The sequence below is a fragment of the Pygocentrus nattereri genome, chromosome 3, assembly GCF_015220715.1.
Source record: "Pygocentrus nattereri isolate fPygNat1 chromosome 3, fPygNat1.pri, whole genome shotgun sequence".
In the NCBI taxonomy this organism is placed as follows: Eukaryota; Metazoa; Chordata; class Actinopteri; order Characiformes; family Serrasalmidae; genus Pygocentrus; species Pygocentrus nattereri.
The window spans coordinates 40,503,944-40,526,721 of record NC_051213.1 but is presented as its reverse complement, the minus strand read 5'-3'; the positions used below and the strand labels follow the sequence as shown (position 1 = coordinate 40,526,721).

General features: G+C 38.4%; 2 protein-coding genes across 3 annotated transcripts; one reads left to right on the top strand and one right to left on the bottom strand.

The window, feature by feature from the left end:
* Positions 1 to 214: 214 nt before the first annotated feature.
* On the top strand, positions 215 to 14,485 carry ipo4 (importin 4). Of its 2 annotated transcripts, XM_017715960.2 has the most exons (31): positions 215 to 303; positions 520 to 647; positions 935 to 1,021; positions 1,152 to 1,231; positions 1,326 to 1,367; positions 1,482 to 1,611; positions 1,920 to 2,099; positions 2,350 to 2,415; positions 2,603 to 2,704; positions 3,157 to 3,240; positions 3,365 to 3,517; positions 3,602 to 3,655; positions 4,716 to 4,825; positions 4,907 to 5,015; positions 5,632 to 5,761; positions 5,858 to 5,971; positions 6,113 to 6,226; positions 6,332 to 6,455; positions 6,728 to 6,839; positions 8,667 to 8,782; positions 8,915 to 8,992; positions 9,223 to 9,280; positions 9,500 to 9,605; positions 10,183 to 10,376; positions 10,785 to 10,835; positions 10,962 to 11,087; positions 11,204 to 11,430; positions 12,001 to 12,133; positions 12,835 to 12,939; positions 13,338 to 13,407; positions 13,487 to 14,485. In XM_017715960.2, the coding sequence occupies exons 2-31, from the start codon at positions 582 to 584 to the stop codon at positions 13,615 to 13,617; spliced, it is 3,252 nt and encodes a 1,083-aa protein (XP_017571449.2). In that variant the 5' UTR covers positions 215 to 303; positions 520 to 581; the 3' UTR covers positions 13,618 to 14,485. The 2 variants fall into 2 exon arrangements, with proteins under 2 accessions (XP_017571449.2, XP_017571447.2); XM_017715958.2 differs by having other exon boundaries at positions 287 to 647.
* Positions 14,486 to 14,517: 32 nt separating this feature from the next.
* On the bottom strand, positions 14,518 to 22,169 carry si:ch211-196f5.2 (uncharacterized protein LOC556372 homolog). Its single transcript, XM_017716001.2, has 4 exons — positions 22,089 to 22,169; positions 17,323 to 17,567; positions 16,489 to 16,718; positions 14,518 to 14,606 (listed from the first exon to the last, which is right to left on the bottom strand). Exons 1-4 carry the CDS (start codon positions 22,167 to 22,169, stop codon positions 14,518 to 14,520), a joined length of 645 nt encoding a protein of 214 aa, XP_017571490.1.
* Positions 22,170 to 22,778: the final 609 nt, after the last annotated feature.

The window sequence follows — 22,778 nt, the reverse complement described above, 5'->3', positions numbered from 1 at the left end:
ATGGGTCACGCATTATTGGCTTCTACACCTAAATCGTGCATTATACGTCCAGTAAGGAATTGTGTGCACATGCCTGAACGCCAAATGTCTCCAATTTAGACATACGCAGTGTTTGAGTGCAGGAAATAAGCCGTGCGCAGTGCACTGTGTAGGGATAGGGACCCATTTGAGATTCCGCCTGCAACCGCAGTCATGGAGTCCTCCATACCAATGAGTAGCGCTATAGCAGTGGTTGCTGCTGTTCTTTAGTTACTACTATCCCTTTAACAGCGCGTCTCGCGCGAGTCCCTTTCAGTCCGCGTGGTAAGTTTGGAACAGAACTTTAGTACCGGCCGTTAGTCGAATTTTAACTGCCAACGGTTTTCTCTTGTGGAGTCGGTTGGGAAACGACCGAAAAAAGATAGCCCAATTAATAAATACTGGCATTTCAGATAATATACCCGCTTGGCACATTTACGAGCCGGTAACTCGCCCTATTTGCAGTCTGTCCAACCGAGCTGTCTCCTGTCATTTTCCCAGCTATAGCTTAGGTAAAGCCGGTGGTTTGGTTTCGTACAACGCCGTTAGCGCCCTTGTCCGACATGTCAGAAGAATTAGAGAACATCTTGTTTCAACTGACACAGCCTGATAATGCTGCTATCCAGAAGGTACCTAATTGCTTTCACGTTGAGCAAAAAATTGAAATGTGCTGTGAATGTTGCTAACCATGTATTTGGCCGTATCTGGATGATTAACGTATTTTAGAATTCTAGCTAGCTAACGCAGATTTAGTCTAATTGCTTTCTGTAGGGTGTACATTGCTATACCTTGTGTTATTCACCATTGTCATAGCTTGTCAGTATGAAGTGTGATGTAAAAATGTTTGTCATTGTCACCATATATGTTTGCCGCATGTGTGTTAACTCGCCTGTTAATGTTTCATATCACCGGTCAGGCCACAGCTCAGCTGAAACAGGCTTTTAAAGACCCAGCTATCATTCCAGCATTATGTGCAGTTATGACTGGATCCCAAAATCCACAGGTAGACAACAAGCTAACCACGTTTGTTCTCTTTCCTTATAACAAGCATTAAAGACATTTCAACTCTGTCACATCCGTTGCTGTGTCCAGTATTAGGAGACCTTGATAAACACACTGTTCTCTTTGTTTAGATCCGGCAGTCCGCTGCAGTGATGTTGAGAATGAGAGTAAAGAAACACTGGAAGAAAATCAGTCCAGAGCACAGAGAGAGGTTTAGAGAGAGATTCAAATTAAGTTCTTATTCATCTTGGCATTTCATATTTCAGATCATAAATTAACCATACTGAAACGCTTTTTTCCCTCAGTTTGAAGGCAGTGGTCTTGCAAGCATTCCACCAAGAAACCGAGTAGGTCTAGTTAATCATTTCATTAGACAGTGACATCATTTCTGTGTTTGGACTTTTATTACACAGTCCAAGACAGCGGTAAACTTTACATATGTGTACTTCTGTCATTTTCAGGCATGTAGTTCGTCACTCTCTCTCTCAACTGAGTGCAGTGATGGTGAAACATGAAACACCCGACCGGTGGCCTGCCCTACTCACGCTGCTAAATGAGTCCACCAAAAGCAACAATCCTCAGGACAGACAGGTATGTTCACATTTGTTCAAATAGCCTAGATGTTTAAACAATGCAAGTGAGTATTTAAATGTGTCCCATTAGTGGTTATCCACTATGGCTTTAAAATGTTGCAGGACATATTTCAATATGCAGCAGTATTATCAAAGCTGATATTTTGCCCATATGCAGCCCTCAGAGCTTTACTGTTCAAATTACTCAGCTTTCAAGAAATTTTCAAACAATGTCTTGAGAAAGACAGTGTTTTTTTTATTGTTCTAGAACCTCTTGTACTAGATGGTGTTGTGTGTATTTTTTTGTAATTGGGTATTTTTTTACAGGTGGGTCTGCTGCTGCTAAGCAAAGTAGTGGACTCCAATCCTGAGGCCTTCAAGCCGCACTACAAACAACTGCTCCAGCTGTTTGGCAACGTGCTTCAGGATGTGACTAACACCACTGCATCATACTACTGTATCCTCACACTTACTGCCATCACATCTTACACAGGCACAGAGGAGATGGTTAGTTTTGTCTGGTTTAGCTGTTTTTGTAACAGTGAATGATTTTTTTTTCCACTTTAAGTAAAATTTAGTAAGCTCATTTTGCTGAACCATTAGTAAGATTATTTTGATGCACACTTAATTTTGTGTAGCACTGTTTATCTGTACTTTTATAGACATGTTTATACAAGCACCTATAGACTTTTTGTGTGAATGTGTTTATGGGGTTGTTAAGGACTATTTTCATTTCTTTTGTTCTCTTGTTTTTCAGAATCTGATGCGCTCATTGATTCCCAGACTGATAATTGCTCTGAAACACCTAATCCAGGCTGACCAGGTCAGGCTTCTTTTCAAGGCTTATGTATGTTAATGTACTTATCAGTCCCTTTGTTGACTCAAATTATGTGCTAAAGACACATAAGGACACTCCTTTTGTGCTCTTTATGCTACTTAGAAGTGTAATTCAGCATACTTGATCCTGCTCTCCTGTATTTTTTACTTTCTTTTGTTGGTTCATTTTGTAGAATCAGGCTGCCGAGGCAATGGAGGTGTTCGATGAGTTGTTGGAGAGTGAAGTTTCCGTTCTGGTCCCACACATTGCAGAGCTTGTTCGCTTCTGTTTGGAGGTAGAGATCAAGAATCTCACTTTTTTTACCCAGGGAACATAAATCTGCGATTGTTTTCTAATTAGATTATGTGACCAAAATACCAACATTAATGTGCATATAAAAATTAGATGAATCAGTTTTCAGTGTCTTTACCTTTCTGTTTAAAATGGACAGTTCTAAACTTGGGTACAGCTTAAAATTTTACCCTTCCAGATACCTTTTACCAAAACTGCACGATGTGAACACTGGTTACTTATGGGATTCTGTCAGATTCTCTAGATTTGGAAAAAATTGTGTGTGAAGGATTGAACATTTGCAGTTCTTACCACTTATGCCATTGTGGCTGGGAGTCCTGGACAGAGTGATATCATTCTCATATACTTATTCAAATATTAGCCCACATTAACAGTTCTCAGGTAAGTATAATCAGCTAATTCAATTGTTTTGTCATATTTCCTTGTGTGTTTTAGGTTAGCTCAGATGTTTCACTCTCTGATTCTCTGCGTGTCAAGGCTCTGTCTTGTATTGCCCTCCTCATTAGACTCAAGAGCAAGGTACCTTTATCTATGTATTGATCATATTTACATTTTAATACATTTTATGAAATGTTTTGAGAGCCCACACTCATGAATTCAGTGTGTAAGGTTACATTTGCTCTTCTTTACCCCTTTATTCCAGGCTGTGCTGAAGCAGAACCTATTGGCTCCAATCCTGCAGGTTGTGTTCCCTATTATGAGTGCAACACCACCCCCTGGAGAGGAGGACCCAGAAGATGAGGAGAACAGCGATGGCAATAATGATAGTGAGAGCCCCAAACACTTTGCTACTCAGGTGTGTTTTATCATTGTTAGTATTGTATGTCATTAAAACCAAAAATTCTGATTGTTTCTTAAGCTGTCTGTCTCCGTTTTGCAGGTGATTGATACAATGGCTCTTCATATGCCACCAGAGAAACTTTTCAAACAACTGGTCAGTAAGAACATGAATATACACTATACAATGTTACACAACTATTACATTTATTTAAAAAAATATATATATAATGTGTGTGTGTGTGTGTGTGTGTGTGTGTGTGTGTGTGTGTATATATATTAAAAAAAGTGTGTGTATGTGCGTGTACACTCACCAGCCACTTGATTAGGTACACCTTGCTAGTAAAAGGTTGGACCCCCCTTTGCCTTCAGAACTGCCTTAATTCTTCATGGCATACTTTCAACAAGGTGTTGGAAACATCCCTTAGAGATTTTGGTTGGTTCTTTGCGTTACTGTTGCCTTTCTTACATTTACATTACATTACATTTACATTTAGCAGACGCTTTTATCCAAAGCGACTTACAAATAATGAGGTACATAGAACAAACATAGTCAGGCCTTAAAGGAGGCCAAAGGGTAATAGCGGGGTAGAGAAGGGAAGGAGGGCAAGAAGGAGATGAGGTTGGTAGTGGTTAGATTGCAAGAGGCGATTTCTGTCATCTCGAACCAGTCTGCTCATTCTCCTCTGACCTCTCACATCAACAAGGCATTTTTGTCCACACGACTGCTGCTCACTGGATATTTTCTCTTTTTCGCACCATTCTCTGTAAATGGTTGTGCGTGAAAATCCCAGTAGGTCAGCAGTTTCTGAAATACTCGGAACAGCCCACCTGGCTCTAACAACCATGCCATTTTCAAAGTCACTTAAATCACCTTTCTTCCCCATTCTGATGCTTGGGTTGAATTTCAGCTAGTTGTCTTGACCACTTCTACATGCCTAAATGCATTGAGTTGTCGCCATGTGTTTGGCTGATTAGCTATTTGGGTTAACAGCGATTGAACAGGTGTACCTAATAAAGTGGCTACGGAGTGTACATGCATGTTTGTTGTAAAATGAATCTGTAGCTTCAGCGTGAAAAATGCATATATTGATGAGAATGAATATGCTTGTGATGCCCTGGGAGAAATTGCCTTTAGCACTGGGTAAAGAGTTTGTTTGTTAGTTTTTGATGTTTATAATTGATATTTAATAACTATTTGCATTCCTTTCTGCTAGATGCCTCTGACTCAGGCTTGCCTGGCCAGTGAGAACCCATATGAGAGGAAAGGAGGACTCTTGTGCTTAGCAGTGTTGGCAGAGGGCTGTGCAGACCACATTCGTACCAAGTAAGCTTTATTCCATTGCATGCTCAAAGCATTTTTCCACACAGAAAAATGTCGTTATAAGTGTGTATGCATGTCTCGCAGGATGCTGTCGTCTGTACTGCAGACTGTGTGTCGCAGTTTATCTGACAGCAATCAGGTGGTACGCAGTGCAGGCCTTTTTGCTCTGGGTCAGTTCTCTGAGCACTTGCAGGTAAGATTATATGTATGTATTCAATACCATACACATGCACTGGGCTGCAGTCAGTATTTATATACTTACAAGTTGGATCTGTATTTTGGCTATAATTTGTACCTGATAAAATACAATAAATTCAAAAATTAATTTGATGCTATACAGAGGTGTCTCAATACAATGCATTTTTCAGTACAGTGGAAAAAAAAGTTCCTGAGCTCTATTTTTCTCCCATGTATTCACGTTAATGTATTAATGTTAATGATAAGATTTACTTTTTTTATCTTTAAGTTCTTTTAATGTTAAAATTTATTATGTAGACTTGTGTTTATACAGTTCACATATTGGTTTGGCTTAGAAAAATAAAAGTTATCCTGTCATGCCACCTTCTAATAGTATAACCCCTAGAATTTATAATTGATTTTTAAAAAGCCTAGTCACCTGAGTGTGGGTGCATGCATAACGTAAGCCCATCTCTGCCTACTTTACTCTGATAAGATGCACCCAGATGCCTCATTGACAGTTATTTCCACAAAAGACAGTAAATAAGATTTTTTGATGCATATTGAAATCATTACACCCTGACTTGAGAGTGTGCATATTTAACATGGGCCTTACTTTGTGTTTCTTGTAGCCCGATGTCAGTAAATACCACACGGAGCTGATGCCACTGTTACTAGGATACATGTCCTCTCTGAATGAAGCCAAAATTGGCCATGTCACCAAGGCTTTTTATGCCCTTGAGAACTTTCTAGAAAACCTGGGTATGAATACGCCACACTGTTACACAAGACCTAAAGCCTTAGCTAATGCTCACTGCTTTTCATTTTTATGTGACTGTTCCTTTTTTTTCTGATCAGATGATGATATAGAGTCCTATCTGCCCACTCTCATGGAGACCATGCTGTCAGCCCTTCACAACACAGACAACCTCAAACTAAAGGAGCTTGCTGTCAGTGCTATAGGAGCTATAGGTAACAAATAGATGTCTAAATAGATCTCTAGTTGTGAATATCCACTGTCATTTGTCTCTTTCATTAATTGCATTGCCTGTTATTTTATCACTTACATGTTTCTGTTTTTTTCACATGCTTTTTATGTGTCTCTTCTTTCAGCTAATGCTGCCAAAGAGATGCTCGTGCCATATTTCCCCCCTATAATAGAGAGTTTGAAGGGTTTCTTGACAGATATACAGGAGGAAATGAGGTCATTGCAAACCCAGGCCTTAGGTAGGGATTAGGAAGGACACTTTTTTTTTTCTCCTGGCTATGTTACGTTTCTCGTTTCAAAGTTGTAATTAAAGCCTTATTCGCCTCTTCTCATTCACCCTCCAGACACTCTGTCTGTATTGGCCCGAACCATTGGTAAGGATGTGTTCAGTCCATTGGCTGCAGAGTGTGTGCAGCTGGGTCTGAAGCTCACTGATGCTGTGGACGATCCTGATCTGCGGCGGTGCACGTATGAACATTTTAGCAATTGTCTATTTTCTTTGTCTATTATCTTACCCTGTTCTTTTTTGGGTATGTTCACTGTCATTAACCTATGATTTTTCATAAGATGGCAGTGTTGTGCCATTTAAACCATTATGAATTATTGGTTTGTTTATTGTGGTGTGGCATTGGTATATATCTGCCTATCTAATTTGTCTCTTACTATGAATGTTATGTATTTACCCATCCACCCATGTGTCTTTATCTGTCTGTCTGTCTTTCTTATCTGTCTATTTACAGGTACAGCTTGTTCTCAGCTGTGTCAACAGTGAGCCCGGAGAGTCTTATTCCTCATCTCACTGCCATCACCACACTGATGCTAATGTCACTAAAATCCACAGAAGGTGTTACGGTTAGTACATACGTCCATCAGGAACTTCAAACTGTTGATGTAATTTCCAGTAATGGTATCAAAACCAAATTGTAAGCTTTAAAACAAGCTATTTTTAGTTGAAGCACTTCAGTCAAGAAGAGCATGTAAAAGTAACATATGTTCAAACTACTCAAACATTCTCTTAACTCCATAGGAAAAAATACACAATGCAATGTATGTGCAGATTTGTTACAGGACTGGATTATATAGTTTTTGTATATTTTATTTATTTTTTTGTTTTGTTTTGTTTTTTCTCCCTCTTTCCAATCCAGCATTTGATGATGATGATGATATTGCCCCTGCACCAATACTGACTCTAGTAACGACAAATCAGAAAATGAGTCAGTGACACGTGTTAATGCCAAGTGCAGTGATTCACCTTTGTCAGTTTATTTCAGTACATTAAAAATTACGATATTGACATTTTCTAAGTTAAAGCAATGGTTTGGCCATAAACATAAGTTAAATCAGTTAGCCCAGGCGAGTGGTGTCTAAAGGGCGCTGATTTTGTTTTGTACTGGAGCCATGAGGCCATTTTGAAATCCAAATTCTGTCTGTACTGGATTGAGAAATAACACAGGCTGATATACACTGTGTGCACAATTATTAGGCAAGTGAGTATGTTGACTATATTATCATTTTTAGGCATATTTTCTAACTCCAAGCTGAATAAACTTGAATGCACAATGTACAAGATGTTCAGTGCTCAGAGACATGGCCTAGGTAAGGAAGGCTGAAACCTGACCACCACTGAACAAGACACATAAGCTGAAGTGTCTAGACTGGTCCAAGAAGAATCTGAAGACAGATTTTTCAAAGGTTTTATGGACTGATTAAATGAGAGTGACTCTTGACGGACCAGATGGATGGGCCCATGGCTGGATCATTAACGGGACAGAGCTCCACTTCGAGTCAGAGTCCAGCAAGGTGGAGGTGGGGTACTGGTATGGGCTGGTATTATTAAAGATGAGCTGGTTGGACCTTTTCGGGTTGAAGATGGGCTCAAAATCAACTCCCAACCTACTGCCAGTTTTTAGAAGACACGTTCTTTAAGCAGTGCTACAGGAAGAATCTGCATCTTTCAAAAAGACAATGATTTTTATGCAGGACAGTGCTCTGTCACATGTATCCAAATACTCCTCTGCATGGCTAGCCAGTAAAGGCATTAAAGATGAAAAACTTATAACATGGCCCCCTTCCTCACCTGACCTGAACCCAACTGAGAACTTGAGGGCGATTCTTAAACAGGAGATTTCCAGTGAAGGAAAACAGGACACCTCTCTGAACAGTGTCTGGGAGGCTGTGGTTGCTGCTGCGCAAAAAGTTGATCATCAACAGATCAAGAAACTGACAGACTCCATGGAAGGCTTATCACTGTTATTGAAAAGAAGGGTGGCTATATTGGTCACAATTTGTTTTTTTATTTCTCAGAAATGTTCATTGGAAAGCTTTGAGTTGTTTGTTTATAATTCTCACTTGAACAGATGAAAATGTGTGTTTTTCACTTAGCTGCGTAATAATTCTGCACCATTATAGTTGCCCAATAAATGTGCATATTATAGATATTCTCCTAAGAAAACTTCACTTTATTTTTCTTAAACATTCATGTTTGAGGTTTATTAACATTTTGGATTAACTGAGAGCACTGTAGTTGGTCATTAATAAAAATAATCCTCATAAATAAGACTTGCCTAATAATTGTGCACACAGTGTATAGCATACCGGTGCATGTATTTTTTTTGTTATACATAGTAAGAATATAAATTGATTCTGTGTTTTTAATGCCATTATCACCATTATTCACAGGCTCATGTTGAGGAGGACAAGCAGTTTGTTCTTCTGGATGATGATGATGATGATGACGAAGAGGAAGATAGTGTGTTGGAGGAAGATGGAGAGAATGAAGTGGACAATGTTGCTGGGTATGTTTCCCTGTCTCTCTCTGTTTCTGTCTCTAACACTCACTAAAATGGTTACAGTATGAGGTGGAAGATGTTGCTGAGTGTGTTTTTCCTTGTTCTCTTTGTTCTCTTCCTTTTGAACCAAATCTGTAGCTTCAGTGTGGAAAATGCATACATTGATGAGAAAGAAGATGCTTGTGATGCTCTGGGAGAAATTGCCTTTAGCACTGGGTAAAGAGCTTCAGCATTTTTACTTTTTGCACGCACTTGTTCTTGTTTACTATTACCCAAAATCAGTCATTTACAACTTAAGGAAATTCTGCAAATTTATCACCCTTTCACCTTTATGCTTTTGTTACTACATTCAAACTATTAAAACATGGAGTTGCGAGCCACAGCTATAATGTAGTGAATATACCCTTGCAGACACAAACTAATGGTCTGTGTTCTCCCTGTCTCAGTGCTGCTTTCCAGCCTTTCCTAGAGTCAAGTTTCGAGCAGGTCTATGAGCTGCGTGATGTAAGTTGCTGATTGTGCTCCCCTCAAGCTGACATGTTAGTGTGTATACATTTGAGGGTTTTAAAACATTTTTTTAGCATCTTTAACATAAGTGAGTATTTGTATGTGTAAGGTTTAACATGTATGTGAATGTTTGCTGCAGTGGCTTGACAGACTGTTGTTTGTGCTTATGGTTATCTATATTGTCTGCTTTGTTTTGTTTTTTGTTTTGTGTGTTAGTTCCCACATGAGGATGTGAGGAAAGCTGCATTTGGTGCCATGGGCCAGTTCTGCCGTGCTCAGCATAAAGTCTGGCAGGAAAATCCTACTGAAGCCAACCACAAGGGTATACCTCACACACAAGTACACCACACCCTGTTTTCACCCCACATATTGTCTGTCATGGTCTCTCCCTTTGTCTTTTTGTCCAGCCCAGTCACTGGACATTTTGGTACCCTCAGCAAGATACAGTTTTAATGCTCCATTTATGGATGTTGCTTGGCTAAATTGTATTGCTTACACAGAATCACCTTGAACTAGAGAACATGCACATTTAATGCTACTACATTTGGCCAGCATCTCTCTGATTGATGGTACAAGGAAGGAAATCCAATATAAGCTGAGAAGACTAGTTGCATGCTTAGCCTTCATCATCATGGTTGCTTTTTAAAAATTGTAACAAAGTTATTGTTAGATTGTTGTAAAACAGCAACATTTATTTGCTTAGTTTTTTATATCACCCATTATAGATACCTGAACTTTTTTATTTATTATCTCTGTAAACTGTATCACCTTTATGGGTTTTCCAAAATAATAAGTAGTAAACTCTGAGTAAAGCTTCAGTAAACTAAGTATCCCTCTATTTAATTACCTCCACTGATCATCATCTGCCTAATGAGTGATGGAAATGTGTCTCTGTGCAGCGCTGCATAAGCTGCTTGAGGTGGTGCTGCCTTGCTTCCTGCAAGTCGTGAAGCAGGAGCATGAGCGGCAGGTGGTCATGGGCGTGCTAGAGGCTATGAATGCTATCATTAAGTCATGCCAAGGAGAGGCGTTACATACCCCTGGCAGATTGGAGGAAATCAGCCATGCCATCAGAGACGTGTTGAAAAAGAAGGTTAGGGCTCCCATCTTGCATTTTAACTTGGTCCACCACTTGGTTTCTTTTATTTTTTTACAACTTTAATATTAGTCATTAGCTAGGTTTTCATCAACATTATGCAAGCGACTAATTGAACACAAATTACAGTGAATTAATTAGTAAGTAATTCTTGCTGTAAATCCAGAAAGGTGGTTGAGATAAATGTGGTCACGATTGTTGATTTGTTGTGTTGGAGATCACATAGTGAAAGTCATGATGGATGAAAAATTCATAAATTCATACATAATTGCATTATCTAGTCAAAAAATGCTATAGTTTTTCACATTTCAAACATCAACAAATATTTGTCCACAGATATATGAACAGAAAAAAAAATTTAACATGGAACCCTGCTCTTGGGTTCACTCTGTCTCTCTTTCATAGACTGTTTGTCAGGATGGAGGAGGGGATGAGGCAGATGATGATGAACAACAGGTTGTCCTTAGCTTCTCCTTAGGCTCTTGCACCAACCATAAAACATTATATGTTAACACCATAAAATTTGTGGTTTCATTGTTTAAAATGGCAGGATATTTCTAAAACTGTATTTTTTCATATTAGGCGGAGTATGATGCCATGCTGCAGGAGTTTGCTGGGGAGGGAATTCCTATCCTAGCTTCAGCTGTTCCTGCAGAGACCTTCTATACTCACCTCAATGACCTACTTCCCTTCATTATGAACAAAGCTGTGAGTGTCTTTCCCCTTTCCTTTCTTTCCTAAGCAAAATGAAGCTGCACATGAGTAGTAACAGCATTTTCAAGAGTAAAACTTTTTTTTTTCTTTTCTTTTCTTTTTTTTGGCAGAAGCCTTCTTGCACCGTGGCAGACCGCTCCTTCTCTGTTGGCACACTTGCTGAAACCCTGCACTCCCTAGTAAGTGTGGCTGGAGGCAGGGCAGTTGCAGGGCGCTTGTCCAATCGCCTGCTGCCTGTGCTTGTGGCTGGGGTTAAGGACAGTGATGCAGAGGTGCGCAATAACAGTGTGTACGGCCTGGGAGTCCTTGCTCAGGCTGCTGGACCCATAGTCTCTACGTATCCTTCACAATATGTGTAATCTTAACCACATTATAACTCCCCTTTCTGCATGTGAAAAATATCTATTGCGATCAGGGTCTTCACAGGTTATGAAAAAGGATGAAAAAAGCATCAAATCCATTTTGAAAATAGTTAAGACCTTAGCTAAATTTCTTTACAGTTGAAATAATTACTGAAAGACTGAATGTAAAGCCGTAACATACAAAAAGGAATGTAATTTGAATGTCTGTTACAAGCTTCACATTTGTGTTCGAGTTGAAACTGCTGTAAGTGTGGGAAAAGGAATGTACAGCACTGCAGGCTCTGTGCTAACTAACGAAGCATGTCCCATAGCGCTAGTGAAAATTAGCATTTAATAAAGCAAAGTGGTAATTGTGTTGTGTTGCAACCAGGGTAAGGTTTCTATATTAAACACTTCTGTATAATGAAATGTATGGTTTCATAAGTTGAAAAACTTTATGAAATAAATGTCCCAAAGAAGCAGTACAGTTCTTTCAAAGTACCTATATGCAGATGTCCTGTGTTTTGATTCAGACACTTTGGCACCTCCTTAACTCTGTCCCACAGTGATTACCCCATGATGCTGTCTCTGTTTTCCAACCTACTATCCAAAGAGTCCGACAGAAGAGTGATTGACAATCTGTGTGCAGCTTTGTGTAGGATGATCATGAGCCATACAGAGGGAGTTCCACTCGAACAGGTATTGATATATGGCCTTATATCAGTTAATGTTATCAGCTGGAGTCCAGAAAAATATTTCCCCTTATTTTTGCAATCAATTCAACTGACAGTAAATTTCTGGACATAACTGATGGTATATTGCACGTCAAAACAATATTTCAGATGGTGACATTTTTTGGTCGTTGCTCAATTTTTTTTTAAAAACTTTTGCAGTTGACATAAACTAATCACAGTTGAGTCTAATCAACTATAACTTTTTAACAAACATCTAAAGCTTTATTTTGCCTGTTGATTTGGAAAGCAGGCTGCTTTCCATAAAAACGTAGCTTAACCCAAAAAACTATGTGACTTTTGTGAGAATCAAAGGAAATTTCTTTTTTCTGCTAAAGATATAGTAGCATTGTATTTAGTTTTGGTTTGACAAAGAGTACGTCTCAACATTTTGCATTTTTGTGTTGTTTATTTGCATCATGTCAGGTGCGTAATGGCTTTTGCTCCAACACTTTCATGTGTGAAATAATTATATAGCCCTTCATTATGTGAGTCAGGTGTGTTGGAGCAGGGTATACAAAATTTTGTGGTGGGTGATACCTGTGGGGTCTGCTTTAAGCAAGGCTGGGAACGTAAATTGTATTAATTAGTTAAAAGTCTGAATGGAAATGGGAGATTTAATTGAATCATCTGTTTTGCCTAAATTGTATATACTGTTCCATTCCCCAGGTGCTTCCTGCTCTTCTAGATCGTCTTCCATTGCAGGAAGACATGGAGGAGAATAAGACAATATACAGCTGCCTGGCTTTCCTCTACTCCCACAATCCAGCCCTGGTAATGGCCTGTTCATTCCTAAAACGTGATGATGTGCAGCTCATGCTGTCCTAGTTAGAAATTAGTGTTAGTCATCCTTTAGGCCCCTATGAGTGACTACTTTTTGAACAATAGGCCATTGTTTTAGCTAAATATATTTGTTGGACTGCTCTCAGCCCAGCAGGGAGCCCATGTCTTTTAAAAAAGCCAGTAACCCCACTGTGCCTGTGCTGAGAATTGGTCCACCACAAATGATATCTTGTCAACTGTGGTTGAATGATGGTGTGGCATGGGGATGGCTATATATAGTAATAAAGTAAGCTTGTATATCAGGTCAAGGAGTGCAAGTACAAGGTAAGTGTACCTAATAGCCTGGTAACTCATATAGTAAACCCTGTTATTTCTCCTTTCTCACATAGATTATTACCCATATGAAGCCAATACTGTCTGCTGTAACTCATGTCCTGGGAACTAAGGATATTGATGCAGGTGAGTGTGGTAGATTTTCATCCTTGTAATGTTAATCACTGCAAATTAAATGCTAATTCTTTTTGTTCTTTGATCTTAGATACCCAGAAAACCCTGGTCGTGTTACTTAGAGACATCGGCCAGCAATACCCCCAGGAATTTGAGAGTGCTGTGATGTTACTTCCTGTTGAGCGGAGAACCAAGATGTCTGCTGCTGTTGCTCAGTCATAGCCCCCCACACAAGTGAAAGCCAACCCATATAGGATTTTTTTTTTTGCTACATGAAAGTTTATTCATGTAAATGAACCAAATGCACACTTCAGCACTTCCCCACTGAACTTTTTTTTCAGCAACAATATTCAGTGTTATTTATTTCATTTATTGTTAGTCAGATTTTTTTTTTCTTCATAACTGTTTATCTTCAAGTCTAGTCTGCTGCTTCCCTAACAAATCCATAAGATCCTGGATTATTGAGTGTAAACTTATGAATTAACCTTGCAGTGACACAATCTTTAATCCCTTGACTATCACCTGCTTATTGAACACTCTTAGCAATGCTTCCACTGCAACCTATTGTTCTAAGGAGATACTCCATTAATTTTTATGGAAAAAAACTATTTATGAAACAAGTTTTGAATTTTAAAGGCTGTTTTATACAGCATGTTCAAAAATGTAATATCCAGAAGCTGTATCTCCTGGTTTACATAATGGTTCCAGTTTTTGGTCTGTTTCACACAGTTTAATCTAATTGTGTTCAGTAATAAGTTTTCATTGTTCATTTTGCCTCAGCAAGCTATACGTAATCTAACAAACAGTTGACATACCCAATGCTAAGAATGATATTAAAATAAGTATAAGCTGAAGGGATGGAGATTGGAGGTTTGTCTGTTTCTTTACTTGCAGTTGTAGCAATCAGTTGTAACCACCTTCTGTTTTTTGTTTGTGTTTTGGAATGTTGAAGATTATTCCTTCCTACACACATAACGTATATGCAGGCAGTGTTTCAGTAATGAGTAAGGTATGGGCAATAGGATCTTGATAAAATAGCTGCAAGTTTGAATAGCAAGGCCCTGAAAAAATACATTATGGTGTTAGATTGCTTTGGCTGCCTTTTACTGTGTGTTTGTCTTCTCATTTCACCCTTGGCACCTCTGTTGTCTCCTTCTGAGTCTGTGTGTCCAAAGCCAGGGTCATCTCTAGTGGTTGGAGGTCATTTTCAACTGTACAAAAAAGATAATAGGTGTAAGTTGCAAACTTTACACAGCTATACGCCCGTCTTGATCAAATGCATCTCATGGTCATACAGTGGGTGAATACTAGACACTCTGAGTAAGCTGCTGAATGTGGTGGGTTACCTCACCTCACACAGCAAATGGCAAGATACATTTTATAACTGAGTGTGACATGATCTCAGGAGGAAACCATTCATTGCTTTAAGAGATTGACACTGCCATGAAAACTGACTTTAGAGAGACTGCTGTCGTTCTTTAGGTCACAGTGTGTGTGAGGTCAGGAAAGAAATGATTTTCCTTGTGATTGATGCATATTATATTATGCTTATGGTTAATGCAGTTTCACACACTTGAGGGTTTTGAGGACAGTGAACGGCCAAAGGGACAGTATATTATGGAATAATTAGTTGGCACCTTTGACAAGCAATTGATGGAAAATGGCTTACTAAGACAAGGGGAACAGCGTGATTGAGCTTTAAGCATCAAACTATTGGGATCTCTGATAATATCTCAACCAATGACTTCTATTGTGTGTTTTGAGTCAGAGGTTTTCTGCTCTTTTCTAAGTTCATGGAAACATCAGAATTTTTGCCCATGGTATACTACACATGCAGCACTCTTAGCACAATTCTACTTTTAGTTTGGTCTCTTGTGATCCTAAGCGTTGGAACAAATAATTTTATTTTGTGGTCTGGTGATTGATCAAGCTAGCCCAAGAAATATTTTACAATACTTTAGGCCGAGTATTGCTGCATTTCTTGAATTCTTTTTATCACATATAAAGTATAAAGTGCACTAAAGGCACCATTCTTCATCTTAATGATTAAATAGTTTTCTCTCTTTTAACTTTTTCCAATTAGTTTTTTAACTAAAGTTTTTGTTTTTCTCCCAAAATTGTGAAAAAAAAAATTCAAAAAACTATCTGCTGTGACTTTGTTAAGAGTTAAATAAATAAATCTTTGAAATGTTTGGAAACATTTGATAGATTTTGTCTAGCTCACTCTCATTACTTTATTAGAAACACTGTCACTTTGTTAGAAACACTCGTCACTTTGCTAAGAGTGCTATCTGCTATAGTGAAGCCCTTTTTAGTCCTATATAAAACCATGTTTTAAAAATTTTACATCATAGCAAAGAATCATTTAACCATACAAAGGACCTTATTTGTATCTTTGAGTGTTTAGATTTCTATACACGTATATGTCTTTCTAAAGAACCCTTGAACACCTAGTGTAGTTGTATACTGACTGTAGCCTATTTGTTGTCTTGCTCAATTTTTCTACCACTTAATACCCTATTCATCACTGGTTAGTTTCTGACCACAGAACTGCTTCTGACTGGATATTATCTGGGGAGTGGACCTTTCTCAGCACAGCAGTGCTGTTCTGGTAGTGACATGAAATTTTGTATGATGGTAGTATGAGTATCAGGCACAGCAGTACTGCTAGAGTTATGAAACACATTGGTGTCACTGCTTGGTTGGGACTGGGAGTGGTCCCTCACCCAGAAATATCCAGCCAAGACCATTTCTGCAGTCGGTAACTGACCTTGGATGAAGGACTGGCTCAGGGCTGCCCAGAGTTGGAATGAGGAATAACCATAACCTTAACCCCTGACTCAATCAGAAAACAGACTTACCATATGTGTATATATAATTTAAGATCTTATTTTTCATTTTAAAATTGTATTTTTGCAGTGTTTTACTTATAAAATATAGCATTTAAAATACATTTTAAACTTACCTTTCTTTTTTATTATTTCTATGTAGTTTTGACTTTTTGGCCCCCACCACAAACATTGGTCTAAAAAGGCTCAAACTGCACACCAACAGATGGGCTACAGTCATCAAAAGTGTCCTCCTGTTCCTCACCTGGTTGAGTGTTTATCCAGGGCAGAATGTCCACCCCGCTACGACAGTAGGCGCGGTCCGTGTGAGACTCCGTGCTGTAGAGGACCTCCTGGCACTGAGCCTGTCCTGGGGGTTGAGCCTTCACCCGCACCTCCAGCACTGTCACTTCTTTCTCCTTCAGCTTCCCTGATTTGCTCCTTACTTGTGTACGCTTGGAGTCCACCCACACCAAACGTTCCTTTACTGCTGATCTACAAAGCAGCATACACAAATACATTCTTAAGTGTGCCAAGAATGCTCAGAAGTAACAAATAGTGGTGGTCAGAATATAACACTTCACACGTCATGGACATTCTTGCCAACAAATAAGCAGCAAACAAACAAGTTATTTATGTCTTGAGTGTCACTAGTCATTTGCCATTTACTAAATGTGGTAAATCGTGCCTGTCATTATTTGCAGTAATGTAGATTTTGCACTGAGTATTCACTTTAATCTAAATTAAAGGCATGAGCATCAAATTAAATTGCAAAAATTTGCATAATACAAAACTAGACACCTTTGAGGTACTTTGAGGTATTTGACGCCGTTTCTAAATTCTCACGCAAAGACATTGATGCACATTGGAGTTTATTAGTAATTGTCACAGTACTGGTCTTCGCAATGTTCATATCAATCCTCTAACCCTCCTACCAATCACAGTGGGGTTTTGTTGTGTGCTGTGAGCTGGAACTTTGATTCAGCAATGCATTTTTAATATATTGCAAAGCATTTCACAGTTACAGTGTGAAGCAATAAAATCACAATACTAGCATTTCTCTTGTGCAGCTGTAATGAACAGAATAATATCTACTCACTCTTCAATGCCCAGATCAGCAAGTGTGGTGTTCAAGAAAGGAAAAGTCTGGTCATGGCTGATGACCTCGATGGGTAGAGACACACACATTGGAATCTCCTTCTCCACCTCAGTCCGTATCACTTTGTCATCAAGGAGAGAGTCTGAAGTGCCTACCCTTATAATATCACCATTCACCTGAGCATCCTTAGGTGGCTCCCCATCCCGGGGTTCCTGCTCAGTCTCCTGGCCCGCCAGTTTGAGTAACTAGTGGATACTGAAGGCTTAAACTTTTGTTTTTCTCTTTCTGGTGTCCAGTCAATTCTCTGGGTACCCTAAGCAGTGCTGCATCGGCTGAACCGTTGATTTCAACAAATCAGCCGTTGATTTCTTCTATTACAAACTGTCTTTAGAGGAGCTGTTAAAAAGCTGGTTCCTTTTTCCTTGTCCTTCTTTTCAGAACTTGAAGGTTGTGTCGGGGTGCAGAGTCAATCTGTGAGACTTTCTGAAGCCCATGCAAATTTAAATGGCCACTGTGAACGTGTGTAATGTTGTACTGACTTGTTAGGTTTATTAGACTGTCAGATTCAGATAAATGAGAGCAGGAGATGTTTTTATGTTTATGCATGTTGACGGGTGCTTCATGTTCACATTGTATTTGTGTTCACTCCAGGAGGCTCCCGTCATAGATCACTGCCACAACAAAATTAATTACTGAAGTCATCTATAGTGCCATGCATTCCATTTACGCAACTTGTTTGCGGCTTTCAGTGCTACCCAGTGTCTTTTTCAAAATCTTTGGGTACATATTCATGCTTATTCACAGAGTGATTAAAGGTCATTCAAAATTCTAATTTTAGTTTTGATATCACCTCAAAATGAACCTGTCATCTATGTCTGCTAACACTGAAAATGTAAACTTTGTTTCCAGCACCTATTGTACTTGAACAAATCAGTAGAAAATGTCATGAAAGTAAATGTTATAACTTACCACATAGGTGGGGTTAATCCTAAAAGACTAAGGGTGTTAGCTGTGTTATTTCCTAGAATGGTCTGGGAAATAGATGCAAACATAACAAGCTCTATAGATATTTAGATCAATTTTGTTTGAATCAGACAAACTTTCTAACCTAAATAAAATATAATATTATGCTACATAAAAATATTGCATCAAAAAATATATAATTTGTGAAAAGAGACTATGTCAACTACTGGTAAATGTATTTTTAACCACAAAGCAGAATTGTAAATATCAGCATAAAACTAAAATACATTTTATATATAGTACGGTGCAAAGTCAAAGACCACCTTTTATTTATTTCATTTCATTCAAAATGGCCATTAAGTAGGTGTTGATTTTACACAAAAAAGCAGTCAACATATATAACACAAAACCTTTTTATATGTGTAATATATGTATTTTCTTTGCCTTTATTACAGTTTCTGTTCTACTTAGGATACTTACAACCCCAATTCCAATGAAGTTGGGGCGTTGTGTAAAACATAAATAAAAACAGAATATGATGATTTGCAAATCCTTTTCAATCTATATTCAATTGAATATATTACAAAGACAAGATATTTAATGTTCAAATGGATAAACTTTATTATTTTGCAAATATTCACTCATTTTGAATTTGATGCCTGCAACAAACTTGTTCCAAAGAAGTTAGGACAGGGGTGCGTTTACCACTGTGTTACATCACCTTTCCTTTTAACAACACTCAATAAGTGTTTGGGAACTGAGGACACTAATTGTTTTGTTGAAGCTTTGTAGGTGGAATTCTTTCCCATTCTTGCTTGATGTACAACTTCAGTTGCTCAACAGTCCAGGGTCTCCGTTGTCATATTTTGCGCTTCATAATGCACCACACATTTACGATGGGAGACAGGTCTGGACTGCAGGCAGGCCAGTTTAGTACCCGCACTCTTTTACTATGAAGCCATGCTGTTGTAACATGTGCAGAATGTGGCTTGGCATTGTCTTGCTGAAATAAGCAGGACGTCCCTGAAAAAGACATTGCTTGGATGGCAGCATATGTTGCTCCAAAACCTGTATGTACCTTTCAGCACTAATGGTGCCTTCACAGATGTGCAAGTTACCCATGCCATGAGCACTAACACACCCCCATACCATCAGAGATGCTGGCTTCAGTCCATTTCCTCTTTGGCCCGGAGGACATGACGTCCATGATTTCCAAAAACAATTTGAAATGTGGACTCGTCAGACCACTTTGCGTCAGTCCATCTCAGATGAGCTCGGGCCCAGAGAAGCCGGCGGCGTTTCTGGGTGTTGTTGATTTATGTCTTTCGCTTTGCATGGCAGAGTTTTAACTTGCACTTGTAGATGGAGCGACGAACTGTGTTCACTGACAATGGTTTTCTGAAGTGTTCCTGAACCCATGTGGTAATATCTCTTACAGAATGATGTCAGTTTTTAATGCAGTGCCGCCTGAGGGATCAAAGGTCACGGGCATTCGATGTTGGTTTTCTGCCTTGCCGCTTACTTGCAGAGATTTCTCCAGATTCTCTGAATCATTTGATGATATTATGGACTGTAGATGATGAAATCCCTAAATTCCTTGCAATTGCATGTTGAGAAATGTTGTTCTTAAATTGTTGGACTATTTACTCACGCAGTTGTTCACAAAGTGGTGAACCTCGCCCCATCCTTGCTTGTGAACGACTGAGCCTTTCAGGGATGCTCCCTTTATACCCATTCGTGACACTCACCTGTTTCCAATTAACTTGTTCACCTGTGGAATGCTCCAAACAGGTGTTTTTTGAGCATTCCTCAACTTTTCCGGTCTTTTGTTGCCCCTGTCCCAACTTCTTTGGAACGTGTTAGGGGCATCAAATTCAAAATGAGTGAATATTTGCAAAAAACAATGAAGTTTATGTGTTTGAACATTAAATATCTTGTCTTTGTAGTGTATTCAATTGAATATACGTTGAAAAGGATTTGCAAATCATCGTATTCTGTTTTTATGTGTTTCACACCACGTCCCAACTTCATTGGAATTGGGGTTGTGATTGCTTCAGTGATATTTTTCCACACTTCTAAAGTTCAGTCTTAGAAGTTGGTTGCATTTTCTCCTTCTCACAATCCAAGTAACCCAAACACATTCAATAATGTTGAGACCTGGGCTCAGTTGTTCTTGGTTGCTCCACTTCCTTATTAATGTGTATTTTTAACATCTAAAGTTATAGAAATATCTCCTGAAAAAATTCATAACTTGTACTTAATTGCTATTTTTATTGGAAATTAAATAAATGAATGGTGTTTTTTGACTTTTGCACAGCACTGTATGTGACATCTATTGTGTATTTTTGATAAATCTGCATATAAAGTTCCAAAGGTTGCTGTTTTGAATCTATGTGGATCATTCTGCTGAATTGGTTCAAAGTGAAAGTTGAAAACACATTCCTGACATTTAATTGACTTGGAATTTAGACTAAAAATCCTTTTGCTTTGAGTGTAACTCAATAACACTAGTCAGTTTTAAACAGTTGTACACACATAAAATAATATTTTTCATTAAAACACAAAAACTTTTAATGCAGAAAATATGTGTTTTGGTAGTGACAACTGTTAATGTTATGCATTGAGTTTCTACTGTAAAACATTGGGCTCTCACTGCTTACCATGTGTCCATGAGGGACAGGGATGCAGTATTACTTCCTACACTAAAATGCAGGGGTGTGGTTAAAATAAGTCTCTGCCCATAGACTAAATACTTTGTGTTTTGATAGTGACAAGAAAACATGGCTTTGCATTTAAAAAAAAATACATTTTAAATATAAAGATTAAACTCGTGATAAATCTAAATCTTTCAACTTCATTTCAGAAGAACTCAAAAAAGATCATAAAAACATTGAAAAAAAATTTGTAACAGCTACCTGTCAATAAAAAGTACAATATAAATGATGTTTATATATATTTAACTTATTACTGCCCCAGTTAATGCTTTTGAGTTTAAATAGATCATGATATGATCCCTGGAAATATCTAGCATCTGAATGTTTAATTGTTTTTTAATTGTTTTTTGTCCCCTACTGTATAGGGCCCTAGTTTGAATTTGGTAATACAGCCTATATTTAAAGAAATGGTCATTCTCATTGTTTACCTGCTTAAGAGTTAATACTAGCACTGAGAGGGTGATCAAAATAATATAGGTGCGAATTCTGCCCACGGGCTTTTAATATAGGCCTATGTGTCTTTTAAGTCAAGAGGGTTTCTTTCATATTCTAAGATCAGGGAAATGCATCAAAATTATTGCCCATGTGAAGTATTGTTTTCTCTGCTGAAAAGACCTGTAGAAACCAATGAGTGTGTCTAATGGTTCCTAATGTGTTTGGCTTTTTAATGGGTTGATATCACAGTGTAAAGGATCCCAATGGTTTAACAGGTGAGCAATGTCTTATTCTAAGTACATTTGATGAACTTCTAATGGGATCTAAAGATATTCTACAGGAAACTAGTCGATTCTATTGGAAAAACTTAGGCCAATTCCAGTTAGAAAGCAAATTAGGTTTTAAACCTAATATTCCTTTTTCAGCAGGGATATGCGGAATGTGGTGGATAGAGATTAGATTGGATGCCGAAGGATCCTTTAACCTATATACATACTTAAATAGATCCTGCACTCTACAGATAAATGTTTTATCAGGCACGGCAGAGTTAAACAAGGTCATTTTATCCACTGTCTTATTCTGTTTCATGAGACTTAAATATAACAGATGAATGATTTACTGTGCGCTGACAGCGACAAGCCAAATTTTAATCACCTCAGGAAACATGTTGCGCCCATAACTCTGCCCTATGTTCATGTACATGTCACATGTCATGGTCATGTATGGAATCTCCATGGCCCTTCTGCCCTGTTTTTAGCTGGCTTATGACATCATGAACATTTAGCTGCTTAATGCACCATGTTAATACATGAAGTTCAATTAATGAGGATGAATATGAATAGCTCTCTGTGAGGGATAATTGGTCTGTGGATATATGTATCAGGAAATAAGAATGTGTAGAAGAATCTCTCTGGCAGATGGGCTGAAATTGTAGCACATATGTATGAAGGGTTGGGATGATATACCATCAGAGACTAGCTGTGTGAGGACTATATGAGTTTTTTTGGAAATAGAAAAGTAAGTAAAAATGAACATTTGGACTTGCAAAAACTGCTATTTAGATAAATGCAGAGCAAAACAAAGCCAACGCCAGGTGCCCTGCATTACAATGATTTTTGCCACATTAGGATGGACTAGAAGTGAATGAGCTAAAATTTAAACGCATATTATGATAATCACAATAAAAACATTTTCGCAATTTGCACAGTCAATTAACAGTATGCTATTGTTGCCAAGCAATGGAAATGTATTCTCTCCATCTCGCAGTCTGATGGTCAAGTCTGGTTGAGAATGTTACCTGCCTGACTGCATTGTGCCAACTGTAAAGTTTGGTGAAGGAGGGAT

What these genes read in the sequence shown, in the direction of transcription:
- si:ch211-196f5.2 (XM_017716001.2), bottom strand. Translation starts at nt 22,169, where the DNA reads ATGGAGATTCCATACATGACCATGACATGTGACATGTACATGAACATA. An exon ending in GCTGATCTGGGCATTGAAGA is followed by an intron (nt 16,719 to 17,322) that starts GTGAGTAGATAT and finishes GCTGCTTTGTAG; the next exon opens with ATCAGCAGTAAAGGAACGTT. An exon ending in CTGGATAAACACTCAACCAG is followed by an intron (nt 14,607 to 16,488) that starts GTGAGGAACAGG and finishes TTTTTTGTACAG; the next exon opens with TTGAAAATGACCTCCAACCA.
- ipo4 (XM_017715960.2), top strand. Translation starts at nt 582, where the DNA reads ATGTCAGAAGAATTAGAGAACATCTTGTTTCAACTGACACAGCCTGAT. An exon ending in TTGTTCGCTTCTGTTTGGAG is followed by an intron (nt 2,705 to 3,156) that starts GTAGAGATCAAG and finishes TGTGTGTTTTAG; the next exon opens with GTTAGCTCAGATGTTTCACT. An exon ending in CAGATGATGATGAACAACAG is followed by an intron (nt 10,836 to 10,961) that starts GTTGTCCTTAGC and finishes TTTTCATATTAG; the next exon opens with GCGGAGTATGATGCCATGCT.